This window comes from Nannizzia gypsea, genomic scaffold, assembly GCF_000150975.2.
Source record: "Nannizzia gypsea CBS 118893 supercont1.8 genomic scaffold, whole genome shotgun sequence".
Taxonomy (NCBI): Eukaryota; Fungi; Ascomycota; class Eurotiomycetes; order Onygenales; family Arthrodermataceae; genus Nannizzia; species Nannizzia gypsea.
Window position 1 is genome coordinate 992,587 of NW_003345194.1, and position 17,245 is coordinate 1,009,831.

The following is a 17,245-nucleotide window of genomic DNA, read 5'->3' on the forward strand; positions in this document are numbered from 1 at the left end:
GCTCTAATTTGACAAAAGCCCAATTTCTTGTTTCTATCTCAATACCTCAGGTTTACGCCCACATTGCCTTGAATTTCCTGTTAAACTCCTCTTGTAGCAGTTTGAATCCTTGTAGTACATTGGCTATATCGGACCCCTGTCCATCATACACAGCTGTGGAGCTGGATTCGTCCCGTAATGCTTGCTGCTTTTCTTTTCCTATGGTCCCCTTTTTCTTCTCGCTCTTCCTCTCCTTTTTCAACTTCCCCTTCTTTGTTGTGGATTCGAGTGATCTACCATCGCTCTCATCACTTTCCTCTCCATCCTCCCAGTTATCGGCCACCCACTGTTTGCGAGCCTGAGTAGTGGTAATTGGGATAGCCTTAGAATTAGGCAGTCCCTTCGCTGCACCTCCTCGCTCGACAACTTTCAAATTCTTCGAATTCGTAACTTCTGCTGCTACCTGAATGGCTGCTGCGTCTAGCTCATTTTCTTGAGTATCGCCAGTACCCATGGCATCTAAAATGCTCACATCTGTGTCAGGAGAAAGCTTCAGAAAGTTTTCAAGGCTAGTTACGATTGTTGCGAGGACCAGAGAAAAATCATTCAGTAGAAACCAAACATCGCCTTTTCGAATCCCATTGCCCCGGTGGAGCGCATCTACATTACCATGCTTGAAGAAGTCGTATAGATAGGCGTTGAGTGGAAGTTGGCTTTCAGCTGGGTATATTCCTAGGTAAGGAACGACAGCTTTCTCAAGCCAAACACCGCGTCGCATCATTTCACAGAGGTCGGATATATTTTTCCACTGGTCATGATGCCCTGATAGGGCATAAAATGCAGAGGTGTACCGCACAGGACCCAGAGACTTAGGTTCTCCTACATTCAGGTCCTCGTCTCCGCCGCACTTCATACCAGTTAGGGGTAAGATGCAATCAGGCTCTGCGACGTGTTGGTCCACATAAGTTTTGGCATATGCGCTGAATATGAGCAGGATTTCTTTATTATTGCGATGTAGTATCTTCACTGCGTGTGGTGGTAGGGGTGGAAGGACAATCATCGATGTGGACTTCTTATCCATCCTCTTTCGGTTCTCGAGGATTGCTGCTCGGAGCGGTACACGTCCAAAAAGATGGGACATAACCAGCATCAGCGTACGGAGAGTATTCTCACGCGAGTGGTCCAGACTTCTGCACAGGCGGTGAAAGTAACCGTCCTTTAACAAAGCATGAAACGCGAAGCTGGAGTTCTCGACGAAGTAAAGATGGGATACGCAACCTGCAAAACCCAGAGGGGTTCCATTTGGTCCAAGAAGATGGGTACGGCGTAGGTATTCAATAGAAAACCGCAGATGATGCAGCACAGTATCCCGCGCCTCTACTCCACCAAGATAAATGTGTGGACAAGATAAAAGAGAGTTTACCATCTTTATCGCACTGGAGGCCTGCTTCGACTCATACAGTAATATAAACAGTCGTAAAACTAGACTTGTTGTAACCGGGAAATGGCCATTGAGGTCTGGAAGTCTTGAGCTAAGCAAACGGCAGACCTTAGAATAAGGCATTGCCTGGAAAACAACATTCCCTAGCATGTCAAACCCTCGACGTCCAGCACGACCTGCAGCTTGACGGAAATTAAGCGCTGTGAGAAAGATAGAGTCACCAGAGAAGACAACCGTTTTGCAGGGCATATTGATACCAAGAGCTAAGGTCCCCGTGGCTATCACAACACGCAAGTAACCCTTACGGAAGAGTATCTCGCATATCTGACGGTATTTACGATTCATTCCAGCGTGATGAACACCGATACCACGCCGGAGTGCGCCAATCAATCGTTCTGGAACAAGGCGGTGCCTTAGTTCTGCTGCGTGCTCCTCAAATTCTGACTTTGTGAGTTTCTTCACGTCCGTGAGATGAAAGCCATCCACTGGATCTTGGGGATCAAACGAATCAAGTAGACTTGTTTCAGTATTTGCGGCTTCCCATGCACGATCTTTTTGAGACACCTCCTCGTCATCTTCTCTATCCTGCTTTTTTTTCTTACTCTTCTTCCCCGCATTTGTGGCGGTATTCTTCTTGACTTGTCGGGCTTGTGATGCCTTCCACGCCTCCCACCGGGCGAGTTTAGTCTTCCAAATTGGGCTTGATTTTTTCCAGGCTTCTTCGGCCTCCTCTAGTTGGATGAGCAATTTAAGACAGATAGTCTCACAGGCAGCTCGATCGTAATTGAAAAACAACGCTGGAAGTGCCCCATGCTCCTGTAGTGAGCATATTAAAGGGAGGGTCGAATCAATGTAGGTATTAGCAATATCCTGGGGAGTCCCCGAAGGCGATTTAGGCGTCTGTGGCGGCGAGATTTGTATCTCAGGCCGTTGAGCACTCCGCACAGAAAGCTCAAGTTCCTCCAAAACAAGTTCAAATGGTGATTTTGGGTCTTCCATCCAGTTTTTCAACAGCTGCTTCAGATTCTCCTCCCAGCTAATAGTATCAACTTTGCGAATAATATTTGGGAGAGCAACTTGTGGATCAAGCGATGTATCAACGGGAAAGTCAGGCGTTTGATATTTAGTCATAGCCTTCCATAGCATCCAGCAATCGCGTGGTTCAAGGGTCAAATCATCAGGCATTCCTCTCGAGCGGTCCACAAGGCAGGCCACTGGGTGCATAAATGCCAAACCCATACCGCCATCAAGGCCTAGAGGGGGAAATGGAATGGGGTCTGGTAAACCGGTAAAGTTGAATTTCTTTGGTGGTTTGTACACATATTTCCGTAGATCTGAGTAACGGTGGCGGTGTTCTATCATTGTGATATCGATACCGTTTGCCCTTTGGGTGCTACTTAGCCACTTATAAAATGCCTGAGGATTACCCACTGTAGCTGATAGAGCTATAATAGGGCAAGGGGCAAGGAGAAGCAGCTGTTCCCATACAACCCCGTCGTCGGCTTGGCTGATACAGTGTATCTCATCAAAGATGATTCGCTTTATTCGACAGGACCATGAGGTCGCATTGGCTGGTGCAAGTAGCATTATTTGTAGGATATGCGGGACGGTGACAAGGACTTGACAACCCCTAGGGCTGTTGATGCGATAATCGCGCGTATGGATTGCCCAGACAGACTTCCCGCCATGCTTGAAAGATTTGGAAAATCTGGCCTGGATTTCGGCTGCCACTTGGTTAACGAGGGCTTTGGTTGGAGCAACATATACCAAGACCCCGTTGTCATCCTGCTGGAGCACTTTCTTCATTGCGTAGAATCTATGCTTTGGGGTTAGTTCTAATATCCACAGCATATCGTAGCTACTAGCCACGTTATGAGAAGCCACTTACGAGATAAATGTCTTTCCCGCGGAAGTGGGTGCAACCACAAATAAGCTTCGGTTGGCATCGATCTCATCTAACACATCTCGCTGCCATTTGTCCGGTTCAAAGTTGCGCACTCGAGAATCTGGTGCGGAGCCCATGTTTCGATCAAAGAACGGAGCCGCGTGGACCAACTGAAACTCCTTTGTTGACAGCCTAATATCGACGGATCCCATTCCCAAGGACGCTAGTATATCGGACCTACTCACCGCTAGGGATGCTTGGGTAGGTTTAACAGGAAGCTCCACATCTGGTAACCGAAGTGCTTTCGTAGTCCCCAAAATATCTGCGGCTATATCTGGTGTCAATCCATCCTTCATCCTGCTGACACGGTAGACTATGTCCCAAACAAATGCTGCAATATGTATGGACCTGTCCCGTTCGCCTGCGGCGCATCTGGAAATCCACAGCTTAACCAAAATACTCAACAAGTAAGTCCAAATTTCGGATTGCAAGGCGACACTACAGTCGCCTGGGCGATCAGACAAGTACTTTTTTACCTTGGTAAACCGGGAGGCGAGATCATTCTCTCTGTGAAAATTGGCCTTCACAGTACGCCACGCCCGAAGCTGTTTGTCAACTAGTTCATTTCGTCTTTTCTCATTTGCCGCTAGAGCGAGATCTTTCGCGGAGGGCTTTGATTTCCCATTAGACCTTGCTGGGTACTTCTCGTTAGCTTTGGAATTGGGACCTGGACCTTTCGAAGACGTTGGCTTTCTCTCGTCTTTAGCTGAATTTACAAAGACTGTCTCCGGGTTCAGTATGCCCCCAGAAGCATTAGTCAGGCTGGCAGAGTAATCTGCCATTTCAGCCATAAAGAACTGGTTGCGACGATTGGCACGAAAGGCCTCTCGTTCAGTCATTTTCACGCTGGAAGTTTTGCTACCAATGGGACGACGGTGGTTATGCCAATGGCTAAGCTCCAGGAAGACCCGCGAAGTATCCCTCCGAACACTCTGGGAATCACTATCATCTACAGAGAGATGAACAGGCTCCAAATGGGGGTTGAAGACGGGATGGGTGAATGGGAGAACAGACAATCCAGAGTTAACCCCTTTTTTGGCCCTCACAACCGTATTTAGTTTTCCGCCACAGTGTACTTTTGCGCCTGTTATTATGTCAGAATTGCTGGAGGATAAGGTGAAGGGGGGGCAAGGTATTTAACTTACTTGAATTCAACGAGCCAAGTTGCACATCAACACCACAGAGACGTTTCAACCAGGTTGAAAGGGTATTAAATCTGGAAGCTACTAATGGGTTAGTGATAATATGTGCGACATCCCCATTTAGGAGATGACAAAACAGTCGGCCGTCTAGGAAATCTGCCAAGTCACAGGCCGACAACCTGTCGCGAATTATCGACTTCCAGGTATCAGACCTTAGAACTCGGCACGCTACATTAGTGAAATCTCTGAGAAAAGTACCACCCACAGCCACGCCCGGGACGGCCCGGTAAGATAATTGGCACTCGTGCAAAATGGCATTTTGCAAAAGCATTGACCGTAGTTCCGCCGTATTCTCTTGATCTAGCGAGGCAGATCGGTACATTAAACCCAGTGCCAGAAGGAGGACTACATCGCGATGACTATGGTCTGCATAATGAGAATCCTTTAAGGTATCCCAAAGTTCTTGCAGATTATGAGCATCTTGCTGAATTTTTGCAGGTATTTCGAGGTTCTCCAACCCATGCACTGCTGTGATTGGTATCAGGAGCCCATTGGGCTCTTCCTCCGGCTCATTAAACTTCTCAGTAGCTTCTTCTTTGGCATCTTCCAGTTCATCAGACTCAGACTCGCTAGATTCCGAGTTTAATCCAGAGTCCCCAACATGGTCGGTGTAGAAAGTCCCAGTTTGTGTATTATTTTCGATAGGTTTATACAGGGGTACAACCCGAGCCCTTACCGCACTGCCTTCGACAATCATTGCCATTACCTGCCTCGTCGAATTAGTTCTGCCACAACATGGTTAAAAGAGGCCGGCGATCATACCTTGGTATCTCGACATTCTATGGCGTTAATAAGAGCGATATTGTAGCCTAAACGAATGAACCAGTTTATCATAGACCTGAATCCGATGGCATGATGGTCACTGTTACTTGTGGCGGATCGTGGCGGATTCTCCTCAAGGCTGCTTTCGTCGGCCAGGTCATCCTTATCTTTAAATGCCTGGGGCTCTTCATGATCACTTTCGGAAGAGGTATTGTCAGCCTCAGAATTGTGGTCACTGAAAGATTCTCTGCGAGCAAAGACGCCATCGTGACACATGATGAAGTAAGCTCCGGACGTAAATAAGTAACTTGCAAAGTCGCGTGAGCGGTAGGCGTCAAAAAGTTTGATCTCAATCGACGGCGAAGATGCAGGAAGATTGGCTTGCAGGTGTTGAATTATCGCCTCCCGTGCAAGCAAAAAGCGGAAACGAAGGGAGCTAGGCGTGTTACGCGGGAGGCATAACTCAGAATGCTCGTTAAAAAAGACGATATGGAACCTACATTTTCGCTGGGACAGTGCGCGTAGGAAGTTCTCCAGAATGTAGGTGGCATGAAGCAGCTGGAATCCCGGGTTAAAGTCCAGTTTGGCATCAGAGAAGGTGTGGACAAGCAGCGAGTCTCCTTCGATGATAAACAGCTCGCCACCGGCATAGTCCCCCACCAGGTCAATAGTGCGAGACCTTAGGGACGCGTACCTAGAGAACGTGTAACTATTAGAACATGTCCTACACCAGCAGCTGTTTCACGTATGATTCAAGATTCCTACCAGTTTAACAGAGTTTTTGTGGTCTCCATCATGTCTGGCGCCTGCCGGCTAACAACTTAAAACAGGTTGTTTGTTTTGCGTTTTGTGGCGCCTCGGGAAGTTTAAGTAGTTAGCTTCAGGTTTGCGGGAGGGCGGGCGGGCGGGCGGGCGGGGTGTAGATCACGGGATACCCCACCTAGGTCTACACAATACATCTCGAGTATGTAACTTCAAAAGATATTATGAATATACCAATATTAAATTTCGAATAGTAAAACGTTGAAATAGAGTTAATAGTTATATAGAGATTTCTTTAAGATATAAATTAACTAACAAAATAGATAATACAAACTTTATATAGATCAATCATTGACGGTTTCGCAGGAGCCGCAGGACCCTATAGAGATAACCTGGTCTAGCTACGGTAACAAATTAGTCAACAGGGCTAACTAATAACCGACCTACTAAGCAATACAATGAAGCTATTGAGAGTTAATACCGGCACCTTATATTATAGCTTCCTACCATCTAAAGATTCTCTTAAAATCCTTTGAGAAGTATCAATGTAATAGCCATGCCTATGCCTACCAGCAGTATATCAGTGGGCTGCCGGCATTGCAGTACCTACGGGCGGACAGCTCCGCTAGCGGCCGGTGCACTTGCCGTTGGCCGCGAGGTTCTACCCGGAGAAGACGATGGCTGTGACTGCGGTAATGAGACTGTGTAATTTAGCTGTATATCGCCAGTATTATTAATCCAGCCCAGCAAAGTCATGTCGCCTAGGTCTTCCTCATCCAGTTTAAATGATGTGGAACCTGAGCTGCTGGCAGTGAGGGAGCTAATACTATATAGATATATCGACATTTTAGCTGGTTAGCCCGGATATGATTGGGTGGGTGTATATATATCACTGATACATAAACTTACGTCGTGAGTTTTTCTCCTTCACTATCGATCACTGCGCCAGAGATCAAACTCCCTTTTGCCAGGGTATAGTCAATTTTATACCTATAAGAGTTTTGGTATTAGGCGAGAAAAGAATATCCCCTAGATGGCGATTTAAGGTTAACTTACTGCCCCGAGATACTATCGTTAGTAGTAACTGGAATGAGTAGAGCGTTATTTCTATCTGAATAATTCCTAAATATCTTAGATGAGAGTACGGTGACTATATATGTCAAACAAATTGGGTTAGATATTGATAAACTAAAAAAGCATGGAATAGGTAGGATGAGAGGCTACTCACGATTACTATCGCTTTTTAGAATAGGGCTCTTAATACTTCGAGAGAACTTTAAATAGTCTAGTCCTTTTATTTTTATCCTGAATTGACCGCCGCGTTTTAGTTGGCTACTGTTGAGGCTCTCCTGGAGCTAAGAGCTATAATAAATTCCTTGCTAGTCGTTCTGCTCGCGTGGCACACATATAACTCCGGCACCGCTGCTACCCTCTATAGTTAAGGCTGTGAAAGTGTGAGATATTAGTGAAGTTCGCAGGGTATACACAGGAGGAAGATGTTTACTAAAGGGATACTATTGTTGCGCACGCCCGATTTTATAGTAAGTATAATATTTCCTATCTATAAAGCAGTTGATGGGCTCACCTCATCGCAACTATAGCCGGGTGGGTATCCTAATGAAAGGAAATAAATAGTCCACTTGTTAGAAGAGCTATATATAAAGATGGAGGCAAGAGGGTCGGATATACTAATCCTGCGGCTCCCTGTATAGCGTGCATCTCTCCTTCTGCGGGCCTTGATCCTCCTTAATGCTCTCCCCGTTGCTGTCTCTAGTGTCATGATATTAGTGTAGGCATTGTTAGTACGACTACTTGCAGCGAGACCTAGTACAAAGTTAACCACTAGATATACAGAAAGTAGGATATTGCTTTTCTTCCTTTAGTAAGCATAGTCTTACCTCTATACATGCTCTTATATATCTTCTAAGGGGTAGTTAAAATCAGCTTCTGCCCATTTTTTAATATTCTGAAGGCAAAGCTAGAATACACACCTTATTAAAGAAGCCTTTAAGGTATGGAAAAATGAGGGACGGAACGTAGGTTGGCGTATAATAATAATCTCTATCCTTATCGATATAGTACTTCGAGCTCTTAGGATACTGATATTTGTCTCCGCAATAAGTATTATTTTTTGATGCGTAACCCTTTCCCCTATAGTATGTTTTACTAGCTCTGCAGGACCCTATACCGCAATAAGTGCCTCCTGGGAGAGCGTAGTTTCGCCTTATAGGAAATCAGTTAATCGGCACAAATAGAGAGAGAGAGCTACTTTAATAGTATTAAGGAAGAAAATAGACAAACGTACACCCCCTGAGGATAATATTTACTTCTATTTGGATAAGAAAATAGCTGACCCGGGCAGCAGTTATATCTGCTTAATGCACAAGTTTTAGTATCGGTATAATATTTCGACCCTATTGGATATGATACTAGGCCTTGGGGGTAGTAAAAATTACTGGCCTGCTTGTAATGGACGTTATTAGGGTACTAGGGCTACAGTTAGCAATATGGAAATTCTGGTTATTGAAGTAATTCCCTCTCTCGAAATCAAACTGACGAGGCTGTATCCTGGTTCACACGTGCGCTGTTGCCGTCTATTAAGGCTGCTGTCGCTGAATGTGCGGGTATCTATGCTGGAAAGCTGGTTCGCGAGGTTTGTAATCCCCAGAAGATCTTCGTGCTGGGGTTGGTAGAGGTGTGGTTTATCAAGGTCCAGTGGTTTAACTAATGAGTATATCAATGCTCAACGCCATGCTCTGGTGTAATATAACTGGTTACCAGCGTCATTTCAATGGCCAAAGCAGCAAGAAAGGCTAAAACATACCTTCTAGATAAGACCCGCGCACACTAGCTACAAACAAGCTGACAGACAAGCTGACAGAGGTTGCTACCAGCACCGTTATGGCCTTGTGAATGGAACGCATGTCTTCCTACCACAATAACTTGCTATCCCGAAAGAGACACAACGGGATAGAGATGACACCCACTATAACCACTCGCTGGGTTGATATAAATACCATCTCATGGCAAGAATGAGCATGAGGCTGAATAAACAGTATATAGAAGGCCGCGGAGAATCTCTGCATCTTGCATAGAAAAAGGAAGCAAGTAAGCATTTAGTTACCCTTGTGATGCAGCGCAGCTGTGATACATGGCCAGGAAGTGGATACTTATTTGCAGGGAATATACGGAAGTCTGACCACCCCGTACTTATCCAGAGTCTAGGTCATTAGTTACTCCGTAGAATAAGTCAGAATGCGGCTGCTTGCTATTTCATATAGCTGCGTCTTTGTTGGTATAACTATTGTCCAGGTTGTCTCTGGTACTCCGTAAACAGTTGAATTCGTGGCAAGCAAACTTGCCCAATAACTAGTTAGTTAACTAAAGATCCTCACAGTTGCTTCGGTATAAGAAGAAACAGCAAGGAAGCCAACAAAGCAAGCATCAAGTCCCATGTACATGTACGAGATAACGAGGCTGCCAGGCGTCCAGTTAGTTAACTATCTGCCTTGGCCAATTGCTAGGATGTTGGCTTTTTGAATACGAGCTGCTCAAATAACTAGTTAACTAGTTATTAGTTTTGGACAACACCTCAAATTTTCTTCATCTTTCTCCAACTCCGTCCATGTCAGTTCACTTCTCCGGTTATCGAGTTACGGGGTGCCTGCATCGGTTGTTTACGAGGCTCTACGTGTGATACTGACTCGGTTCTCCATAGAGTCGAATACCGAGCGCGCAGCCATTCCAGGGCAGTTTTTCCTGATAACTAGTAGTTAGGTGCCTCGCGTGTTCTGGTGTCAGCCTGCCATTCTTGTTCCCAGTACCTTGAGTCGAGGAGCAATTCAGGCTATATTGAAGCATCTGAAGTCGTAAACGTGAGAGATACAAGAGAATGACGGGCTCACACCTACGCAATACACCCTATACTCTCTGCCCTTGACATCCGATTTTATACCAAGGTTGCGGTTTATTTATCGATCCTCATCACGGTTCCATAGTTACCCTATCGCCGCGACTTCAACTGAATTTCGCAAGGAATAATATTCATGGATATATTTAAAAATAGGCAATGCATACACAAAATCATGCTAAATAAAGGAAAATTCGTTAGCAGACCCAGGTGGGTGAGTGACTGGCGATGATATCACACCACACATGCGGCATCCTCAGCACCATGATTTGAAAATTTAACCATAACTAATGATCATGAAGTGACTAGCAAGTCCCGTCTAACCCTGGTGCGCATTCGTGATCGGCCCCATCAAGAGCCGGAGGAGCTATCAGGCGGAAAAGAGACGAAGGAAACATTGTCAGTGGCAGGCAGACTACTTTCTAACATACGGAAGAACAGGCTTACCCATTGCTCAAGCCGAGCCTCATTATTCTGGAGTTTCGCAAACTCCTCGTCCAATCGGTCTGCGTAATGAGTGTCAATTCGCGCTTTAGGACTCATGGCTGAGAAAGACGGGCCAACATCCTCCTACTCACCAGTTGTGCAGTACAAAACATCCAGCAATTCATCTTCACGCGTTAGAGACTCCAGAAAGTCTCTTGCATTCTCGTCATACCCAATTTGGCTAATCTGAAAGCGGACCACTGCTCGGCTCGTTCGTTAGCAGAGGAGCTTTTGAAGATGCCGGATGACTGTTGGTTCATTCATTCGTTCTCCTTACCTTTTCGATCATACCCAGCCGCCTCCAAGCGTTTTCCGCATTCAAGGATCGTTTTCTTTAGTGTATCAGTTTTTTCACGCCCGCCCTCTGGACGACCATCCGTGATGATGGAGACAAGAACTGGTCGCTTCAGGCTCTTTGTTGCCAGCGGCTGATACACAAGTGGATCAAGGACCTTGCTTCTAAGATACGTGCCCATCTCCGTTGGTCCGTAGGGAGACTGCCTTCCCATGATTGGTCCGAGCTCATCAAGATTCCGTTTATAAATCATGATATCTGTGTTGCGGTTGATGAACCGGACCTTTACGCCTTCATCATCAGGGATAATGCGTGTGGCAATGCTCGCAATACGCTCGACGATATCGATTTGGTGCTTGGCTCGGTTATCCTTGTTCATGGAACCACTGTCATCTGTCTCTGGGGTTAGCCATCAATTTATCAAATTGGTTATCTAGACTCGGGATATACCCACCACAATACATGACTGGTTGGTAGAGGGCTAACCGGGCCAAGTCCTTTGTGTCTAGGGTGTTGTCCGGGCTGGCCTCCAGCTCCGTGGCTTTATCAACCACCGTCTGCAGAAATGGGTCATTGGGCGGGAAGAACTCGTTCAGCTTGTTCTCCTTGATGAATTCTTTCGCATCTTTCTTGAACTCTTCTTTGGGCTCGCGTTGTTTCAGATTCTATACCAACCGATTGTTCAGCAGCTATAGCTTGACTCCTGGACACCCCAGGTCCTTTCATAATCATCATATGATATCAGGCTCAGAAAAAGGCGCCGGATGTGAACCGACTTACATACTCACCTCTGGCCAAACATTCTTCACAAAACTCCCACTCATCTGGAACCTCCTCTTAATCACCTGCGTTACATACGGGGCTGCAGCAGCCACAGCGCCCCCAGCGCCAACCACAGCGACCATGACGAATGCATTCACCCACGCAACCACGCCCACTACGACGCTAACAATCACGCCAACCCAGTGGAGCCGTCCTAGCGAGCGCTCCTTTCGTTTCCGCAGCGCCTTTACCGTATCACGATCATTGCGGTCCTCCGCGATGCGCCTGGGTGTTTGTCCCAGACCGTTTGCCTGGTCCGGGTTTGCACCCTTGTCTACCAGTGCGCTGATTAAGGGAGGGTATTTGTACGTCTGCACCGCTTTGAGGAGAGGGGACGAGTCTCCATCGAAGGGAGAGACTATATTCGGGTCTGCTCCAGCGTTCAGGAGGAGTTGCATCATGGTTCCTACTCTCTCTTTGGACTTTGCGGCTGCAACCCAGAGCGGCGGGCGTACATCGCGAGCGGTACCGTTGGGATCTTTTCCGTCGGGATTGGCTCCGTTCTTGAGCAGCAGTCCGATTGTTTTGACATGGGAGAACCAAACTGCAACGCCGAGGGGAGTGAGCTTTGTTACGGGGTCAACCGCATTCAGGCCGTGCATGATTTGCTTGTTGGTCATATCCTCCTTGGTGAGCTTGCCGAATTGTGCTAACTTGTAGAGGGTTGCCATTGTCGTTGGTAGTATCAAGGAATAAGTGAATTGCGTGTTGATGTAGATCACTATAACAAACGAAGACGTAGTAGAAGCGTATAGCCAAATGTGTAGTAGGGCTCTGTGGGTATATGTGGTTGATGTAGGCTCTTTGTCTTCTACATCTCCCTCTTATATAGTTATAATCATGTTGGTATGTGGCACACTCTTTTTCCCTTTCCTCAACACTCACTATTAGCCCCTAAAAGTTGCACCCCTCCATCTCTTCACCTACCAATGTTACTTAGGTAGAAAGGGTGGATTGTGCTGTGTGTTCATGTTGAGCACGGTTGTACCAAGCTCATGGCTGCTCGGGGTCGCAGGCACCATACTTTCATTATTTGATGTCACGCTGCATAAATGGGTGGAAAGAGATTGGGTGCCTGCAGAGAAGATTGAAATTCATTTAAGACTGGCCCTGGTGACGTGCTGTTAATTATCAGGCATCCATCCATCCATGCTGTCATCGATCGAGTCTGATTAGTTATTCTATTGCATGCCAGGCTGGCTGCCCGCCATGCTGTCCGCCACGTCAGTTATACGCCCGAAGCCTTGGAGTAGGAGGCTCTTTAACCGTTAGCCGACATGATCTGCTAGAATATATGCCAGATGGCACTCGTTTGTGACTTGTTCGACCAATAAATCTTCCACCGGCCCTATTGAATGTAACAACCCCCCTGCTCCCTCCCTCACCCTGTATATTAGTTCTTTGTAAAGTACTTCCCACTTTCCCTACTCTTCAAAGCCTCACCTCTGGCACACGGCATATACCCAGCCTCTACCCAGAATGTCAGCCTTGTCGAACCGCGGAGAAATCACAATCGGCAGCCCTGAGGCAGCCCAAGATCTTTATGGTTTGGGCGTGCGTGTCGGGTTCTATCTACAAGGCCTGGGGATGATACTCTACAACTACGGGCCCGACGAGGTTGAGGACACCAATATCATCACTAGCGATGATCAAAAGCCCAAAAACGAACATGGCAAGGGTCTCAAAATAGCTTCGGGCTCAATCACGCTCGCTATTCTTGCATCGTGGTTCGGATTCGCGGCGCATGCCAGATTCAGTGCCGCGGAAAGTATCATCATACTGCTGATGGTGATCAGTCTGTCACTTACAGCCAAATCGACACTAATGAATTCACGGACGATTGTCGGGGAACTGATAGGACTGATGGCCCTCCTACTGACAGAACTAGGGGTATGTGCGGCGCTATTGTGGACGTTCGCGGTGTTGGTGAAAAGGCTGCCACTGTTGGGCACGAAAAACCTGGTGTTCTTTTTTGCACCGGTAAGGCTCGATGGATGGTTTAGGTATCTTGCACTGGTGTACTGTGTGATTGATGCAGCCACATCATTGCGATTTGCGTGGAGTATCTTGCGGATTACGGTTGTTGTGTGGGAGTGCTATATAGATGGGAGGACGGGGGAGGGGGTTCAGAGGGCCATTGAGCGGATAGAGGATATCCTTGGATGGGAAAAGGATGGGATGCGCCCATATATCCATGCCTTGAGATGGATAACTTGGATTTTGGTGATATTGGCGGTGGAACTCACGCTGCACTGGAACCGCCTATCACCTTTAAACGACCTCCTGGTCCCCGGCCAGCTGATCCCGTTTGTCGCGGGGATTGTGATTCTGATAGACAGTGGGTTCATTGCCGGACGTGCACTGATTCCACGCTGTCACAAGATAATAGGGTCGTGGAAACTGCGGAGTTTGCAGAATTTGCAGTACTTTATAATACATAGGGGAATACGCTCATTCAAGAGATACATGGGGAGCCTAACCCATGGACTTAGGGGGTCCGGCCAGACGTAACCATAATATTTGACGGAATAGAGAGTAAACATTTGAGTCCATCTTCAATGTCGGGCGATATCATGTACAAATGACACATAATTCAAAATCAAAGGATCTGAGGTTGTATGTAGATGGAGGTTCATTAAGCACGGTTCCTGGTTTAAAGCCGTTCATTCGAAACACATATCAGTGAACTAAAAACATTCCTTGTTAGTCTAAATCCAAAATGAAATAGATAAATAACTTCCTTGAAACATACCTTGACAGGTTTATTACGCCTCACAAACCCCACCTCTGGTGTATCCATCTCCCCCATCGCAATATCCTCTGGTATAAGCATATTGTTCCTCATGCAAAATTCAACAAGGTAGCCTATACCCGCAGGGTTATCCGGATCCTTACTCGGTAGCACAATACGAAACACCTCGGAATTATTTGTCGGATTCTTCTTTGATTTCTTTTTTGGCTCGATACGGGGGAAACAGCAGTCTTGTAGTTTATCGGTCAGTGTCACGACGTCCCTCACAAAATCCCAGAGTACCCATCGCTCGTCCTTTCTGGCCTGAGGCCATCCCCGTGGTTGTCGGAACCGAAATACATAAGTGGGTTTTTGGGGTAGATTCGATGTGGGTGCGTAGGCTGGGAAGATATCAAAAGTTGTTTCAAGGCCTTTCTCTCCCAGGCGGACCCAGCCATAGCGCTCGTATGGGGGAAAACGAAGATATAGACCCTCAGGAGGAGCGTCTTTGGAGGGAAAGACTCTGAGAGCCTTCTTCTCATAGCCTACTCCTAACCAGCGGAAGATTTGCTCCAAGGCCCTCTCATTAACCCGGCATGCCTTGCTATTTCCATAACGAGGATCACTCCCGTTTGTGCTAAGAAATATTCATCAGCTTGACTCGGTGTGGTAGTTATATAACTAAAGCCAGACGCACTGAATACCAACAACCGTATCATGGTCCTTAAACGGCATGAATACTGGCGCCCCACTGAACCCTTTTGCCGTGTTTATTTTGTATTCCAGGATAGTCGGATCCGAGCGCTTGCATTCCCCAGAGCTGGTATCTGGTTCAGGTCGAGTCGAGTCCGAGGGGAATCCACAAACCTGTAGGCTTTTATCACGCAGTCTTTCTTCAGCAAGTTTCAAAGAAAACCCAAACCCGCGAGGATTGGACGTGCTGCTGGGCACACGGATTGCTCCAAAATCAGCTCCGGTCTGTGGCCGTGGCATACTTGACATATATGAAGGGGATATAAAGATGTCCAGATCTCCGGGCTTAATAATGGCCGCTTGGAAGGGATCGTAAAACTGCAGATCCTGAGACCGCTTCCCCCCCTTATCAACAAGATTATGCGCAGCAGTAAGAATAACGTGGGCTCTGGTATCTGGGATATTGATATAGAATCCAGTTCCGTGGCTCTGCTCTCCTTTCGGTGCTATACGGGCCAATGTAAGCAAGTATATGAGGCGACCTGAGATTGGTTATGTTGCGAAATGAGAAAAAATGAATATGAGACGAACTCGAATTTTGCCTGAAATCAAGTCTGACAATCCAGCTATTGCGTATCTGTGTTGAAGCAAACGAGAGCCCGCCAGTGACACCCCCATCGTTGGGTAGAGCATCCCAGCCAGGATCAATGAGATCTGGGTCCAAGCGGAGAGACACAGGAGGAGACATAGCTGGCATGGTTAGAAAAGTGATAGTATCTTCATCACTTCGTGCTAAAGGCAAATCAACTTGGAACCCTTTGCGCTCGGGTTCGCGATTATTTATGCTATGTATTACAGTTGTATTCAGAGTGAAAGACAATCGTGGGGTACGATTGGTAGCCCTGTTTCATGCCCAACGGGAGCCCGCGGAGCTCTTCATGGGCATCCCCTAGGAGAATAGTCCCCGCACCTTTGTAATATATACGGGTGGGGAGGCTGAGCTGATCCAAGCACGCGCTAAGAACGCAGCGGGACAGGATTAAGGAACAAAAGAGACAGTTTCGAGCCTTTTCTTCTGTTGACTCCTAAGGCTAAGTACGATCAAAGAAGAAGTATGGACTTTACGCCCCAAGACTTCGTTCACTATCTCCTTGCCGCTGCAGGAGCCTTCGCAAATGACCAGCTCGGGGTTTTCCTAGTATCAGAGGAAGACAGTGATTTGGTCGAAAAGCTCTGGACGGGGACTGAGATCGCAGATCAAGTGTTTGTTGCGAGTGATGTGCGGAAAGATACACCAGCTCTGTACCTTTTGGGTGAAGAGGAGGTGAGCATACAGACCCGGCTCACATAGGTAGCTAGGCAGAATGGTATAATGTCCTAACACTCAACATTAAGTCTCAGCGAAACATTTTCTTCGTCGGCAAGGAGAACGTCCTTCAATGGTATCGATACGACCCAGACGAAGAGGAATGGAGCGAGGTTGAGTATAATGGTAAAGGAGAGTTGACCGTTCACCCATCGGGCCGAATAAGTGGTTGCCTCAGCCCGTGGGGTGAGATCGTGATATTCGAGGGTCCAGAAAATGGACTGCAAGCGTACAGAGCAACGGACGGGGAGAGACTTGAGCCCCTACCTCCATTGCCAGCGGATTTGGAGCCTGGGACGCCGCATCAGGCCGTGCTGCCAGGCGACGGCACCGTGAACCTGCTGTATGTCCACCGTGACGGGCGAATTCATCATCTCGTTGCAGCGAGCCCTGGACTCGGAGAATGGAAAGGTACCCAGCTATAAGCCAACGACCCTTCTTCTTCCACTTTGAAGGCAGAAGCTAACAAGCGGCCAACCTATAGACGAAGGCGTTTGCTTCACTTACCCAAGCGCCAATCGCAGCGAACAGATCGTCAGCTTCATCGCCATCCCACAGGAAGATGGATCCCTGGAAATATGTGCTCTGATGTCGGGAGGCGCGCTGGTGAAAGTGAAGAGCAACGGGCAGATTACTGAGCTGGGAACAGTCAAGCAGGGCCAGTTCACGGCTCATACGAGCGAAGAGTGCGGCATTGAGCTGATACGAGGCATCAAGAAAGGTATCAAAGCCGTTGTAGGCGAGCTCAAAAAATAGGAAGATTCTACGGAGTACACTTTCTCTTCTATCACAGCCGACGTTCGCAGTCACGTGGGTGAATTTCCGGCTGGCTTCTGAATGAATTCTGGTTG

The 17,245-nt window shown here is 47.2% G+C and overlaps 6 protein-coding genes across 6 annotated transcripts; 2 read left to right on the top strand and 4 right to left on the bottom strand.

Annotated features, from left to right (window-relative positions):
* Positions 1–52: 52 nt before the first annotated feature.
* Positions 53–6,123, bottom strand: MGYG_08223 (DEAD/DEAH box helicase; the record flags this gene model as incomplete). Its single annotated transcript, XM_003169996.1, has 5 exons — positions 53–3,236; positions 3,309–4,449; positions 4,511–5,273; positions 5,330–6,023; positions 6,095–6,123. The coding sequence occupies 5 exons, from the start codon at positions 6,121–6,123 to the stop codon at positions 53–55; spliced, it is 5,811 nt and encodes a 1,936-aa protein (XP_003170044.1).
* Positions 6,124–6,518: 395 nt separating this feature from the next.
* On the bottom strand, positions 6,519–7,999 carry MGYG_08224 (hypothetical protein; the record flags this gene model as incomplete). The annotated part of the gene is made up of 8 exons (XM_003169997.1): positions 6,519–6,534; positions 6,702–6,917; positions 7,001–7,081; positions 7,148–7,241; positions 7,320–7,446; positions 7,677–7,705; positions 7,781–7,915; positions 7,990–7,999. The coding sequence occupies 8 exons, from the start codon at positions 7,997–7,999 to the stop codon at positions 6,519–6,521; spliced, it is 708 nt and encodes a 235-aa protein (XP_003170045.1).
* Positions 8,000–10,320: 2,321 nt separating this feature from the next.
* MGYG_08225 (hypothetical protein) lies at positions 10,321–12,275 on the bottom strand (the record flags this gene model as incomplete). The annotated part of the gene is made up of 6 exons (XM_003169998.1): positions 10,321–10,368; positions 10,449–10,507; positions 10,580–10,687; positions 10,765–11,175; positions 11,237–11,447; positions 11,571–12,275. 6 exons carry the CDS (start codon positions 12,273–12,275, stop codon positions 10,321–10,323), a joined length of 1,542 nt encoding a protein of 513 aa, XP_003170046.1.
* Positions 12,276–13,083: 808 nt separating this feature from the next.
* On the top strand, positions 13,084–14,115 carry MGYG_08226 (hypothetical protein; the record flags this gene model as incomplete). The annotated part of the gene is made up of 1 exon (XM_003169999.1): positions 13,084–14,115. The coding sequence occupies one exon, from the start codon at positions 13,084–13,086 to the stop codon at positions 14,113–14,115; it is 1,032 nt and encodes a 343-aa protein (XP_003170047.1).
* Positions 14,116–14,267: 152 nt separating this feature from the next.
* Positions 14,268–15,776, bottom strand: MGYG_08227 (hypothetical protein; the record flags this gene model as incomplete). The annotated part of the gene is made up of 4 exons (XM_003170000.1): positions 14,268–14,291; positions 14,357–14,972; positions 15,033–15,534; positions 15,620–15,776. 4 exons carry the CDS (start codon positions 15,774–15,776, stop codon positions 14,268–14,270), a joined length of 1,299 nt encoding a protein of 432 aa, XP_003170048.1.
* A 366-nt stretch (positions 15,777–16,142) lies between these two features.
* Positions 16,143–17,150, top strand: MGYG_08228 (hypothetical protein; the record flags this gene model as incomplete). The annotated part of the gene is made up of 3 exons (XM_003170001.1): positions 16,143–16,352; positions 16,430–16,805; positions 16,879–17,150. 3 exons carry the CDS (start codon positions 16,143–16,145, stop codon positions 17,148–17,150), a joined length of 858 nt encoding a protein of 285 aa, XP_003170049.1.
* Positions 17,151–17,245: the final 95 nt, after the last annotated feature.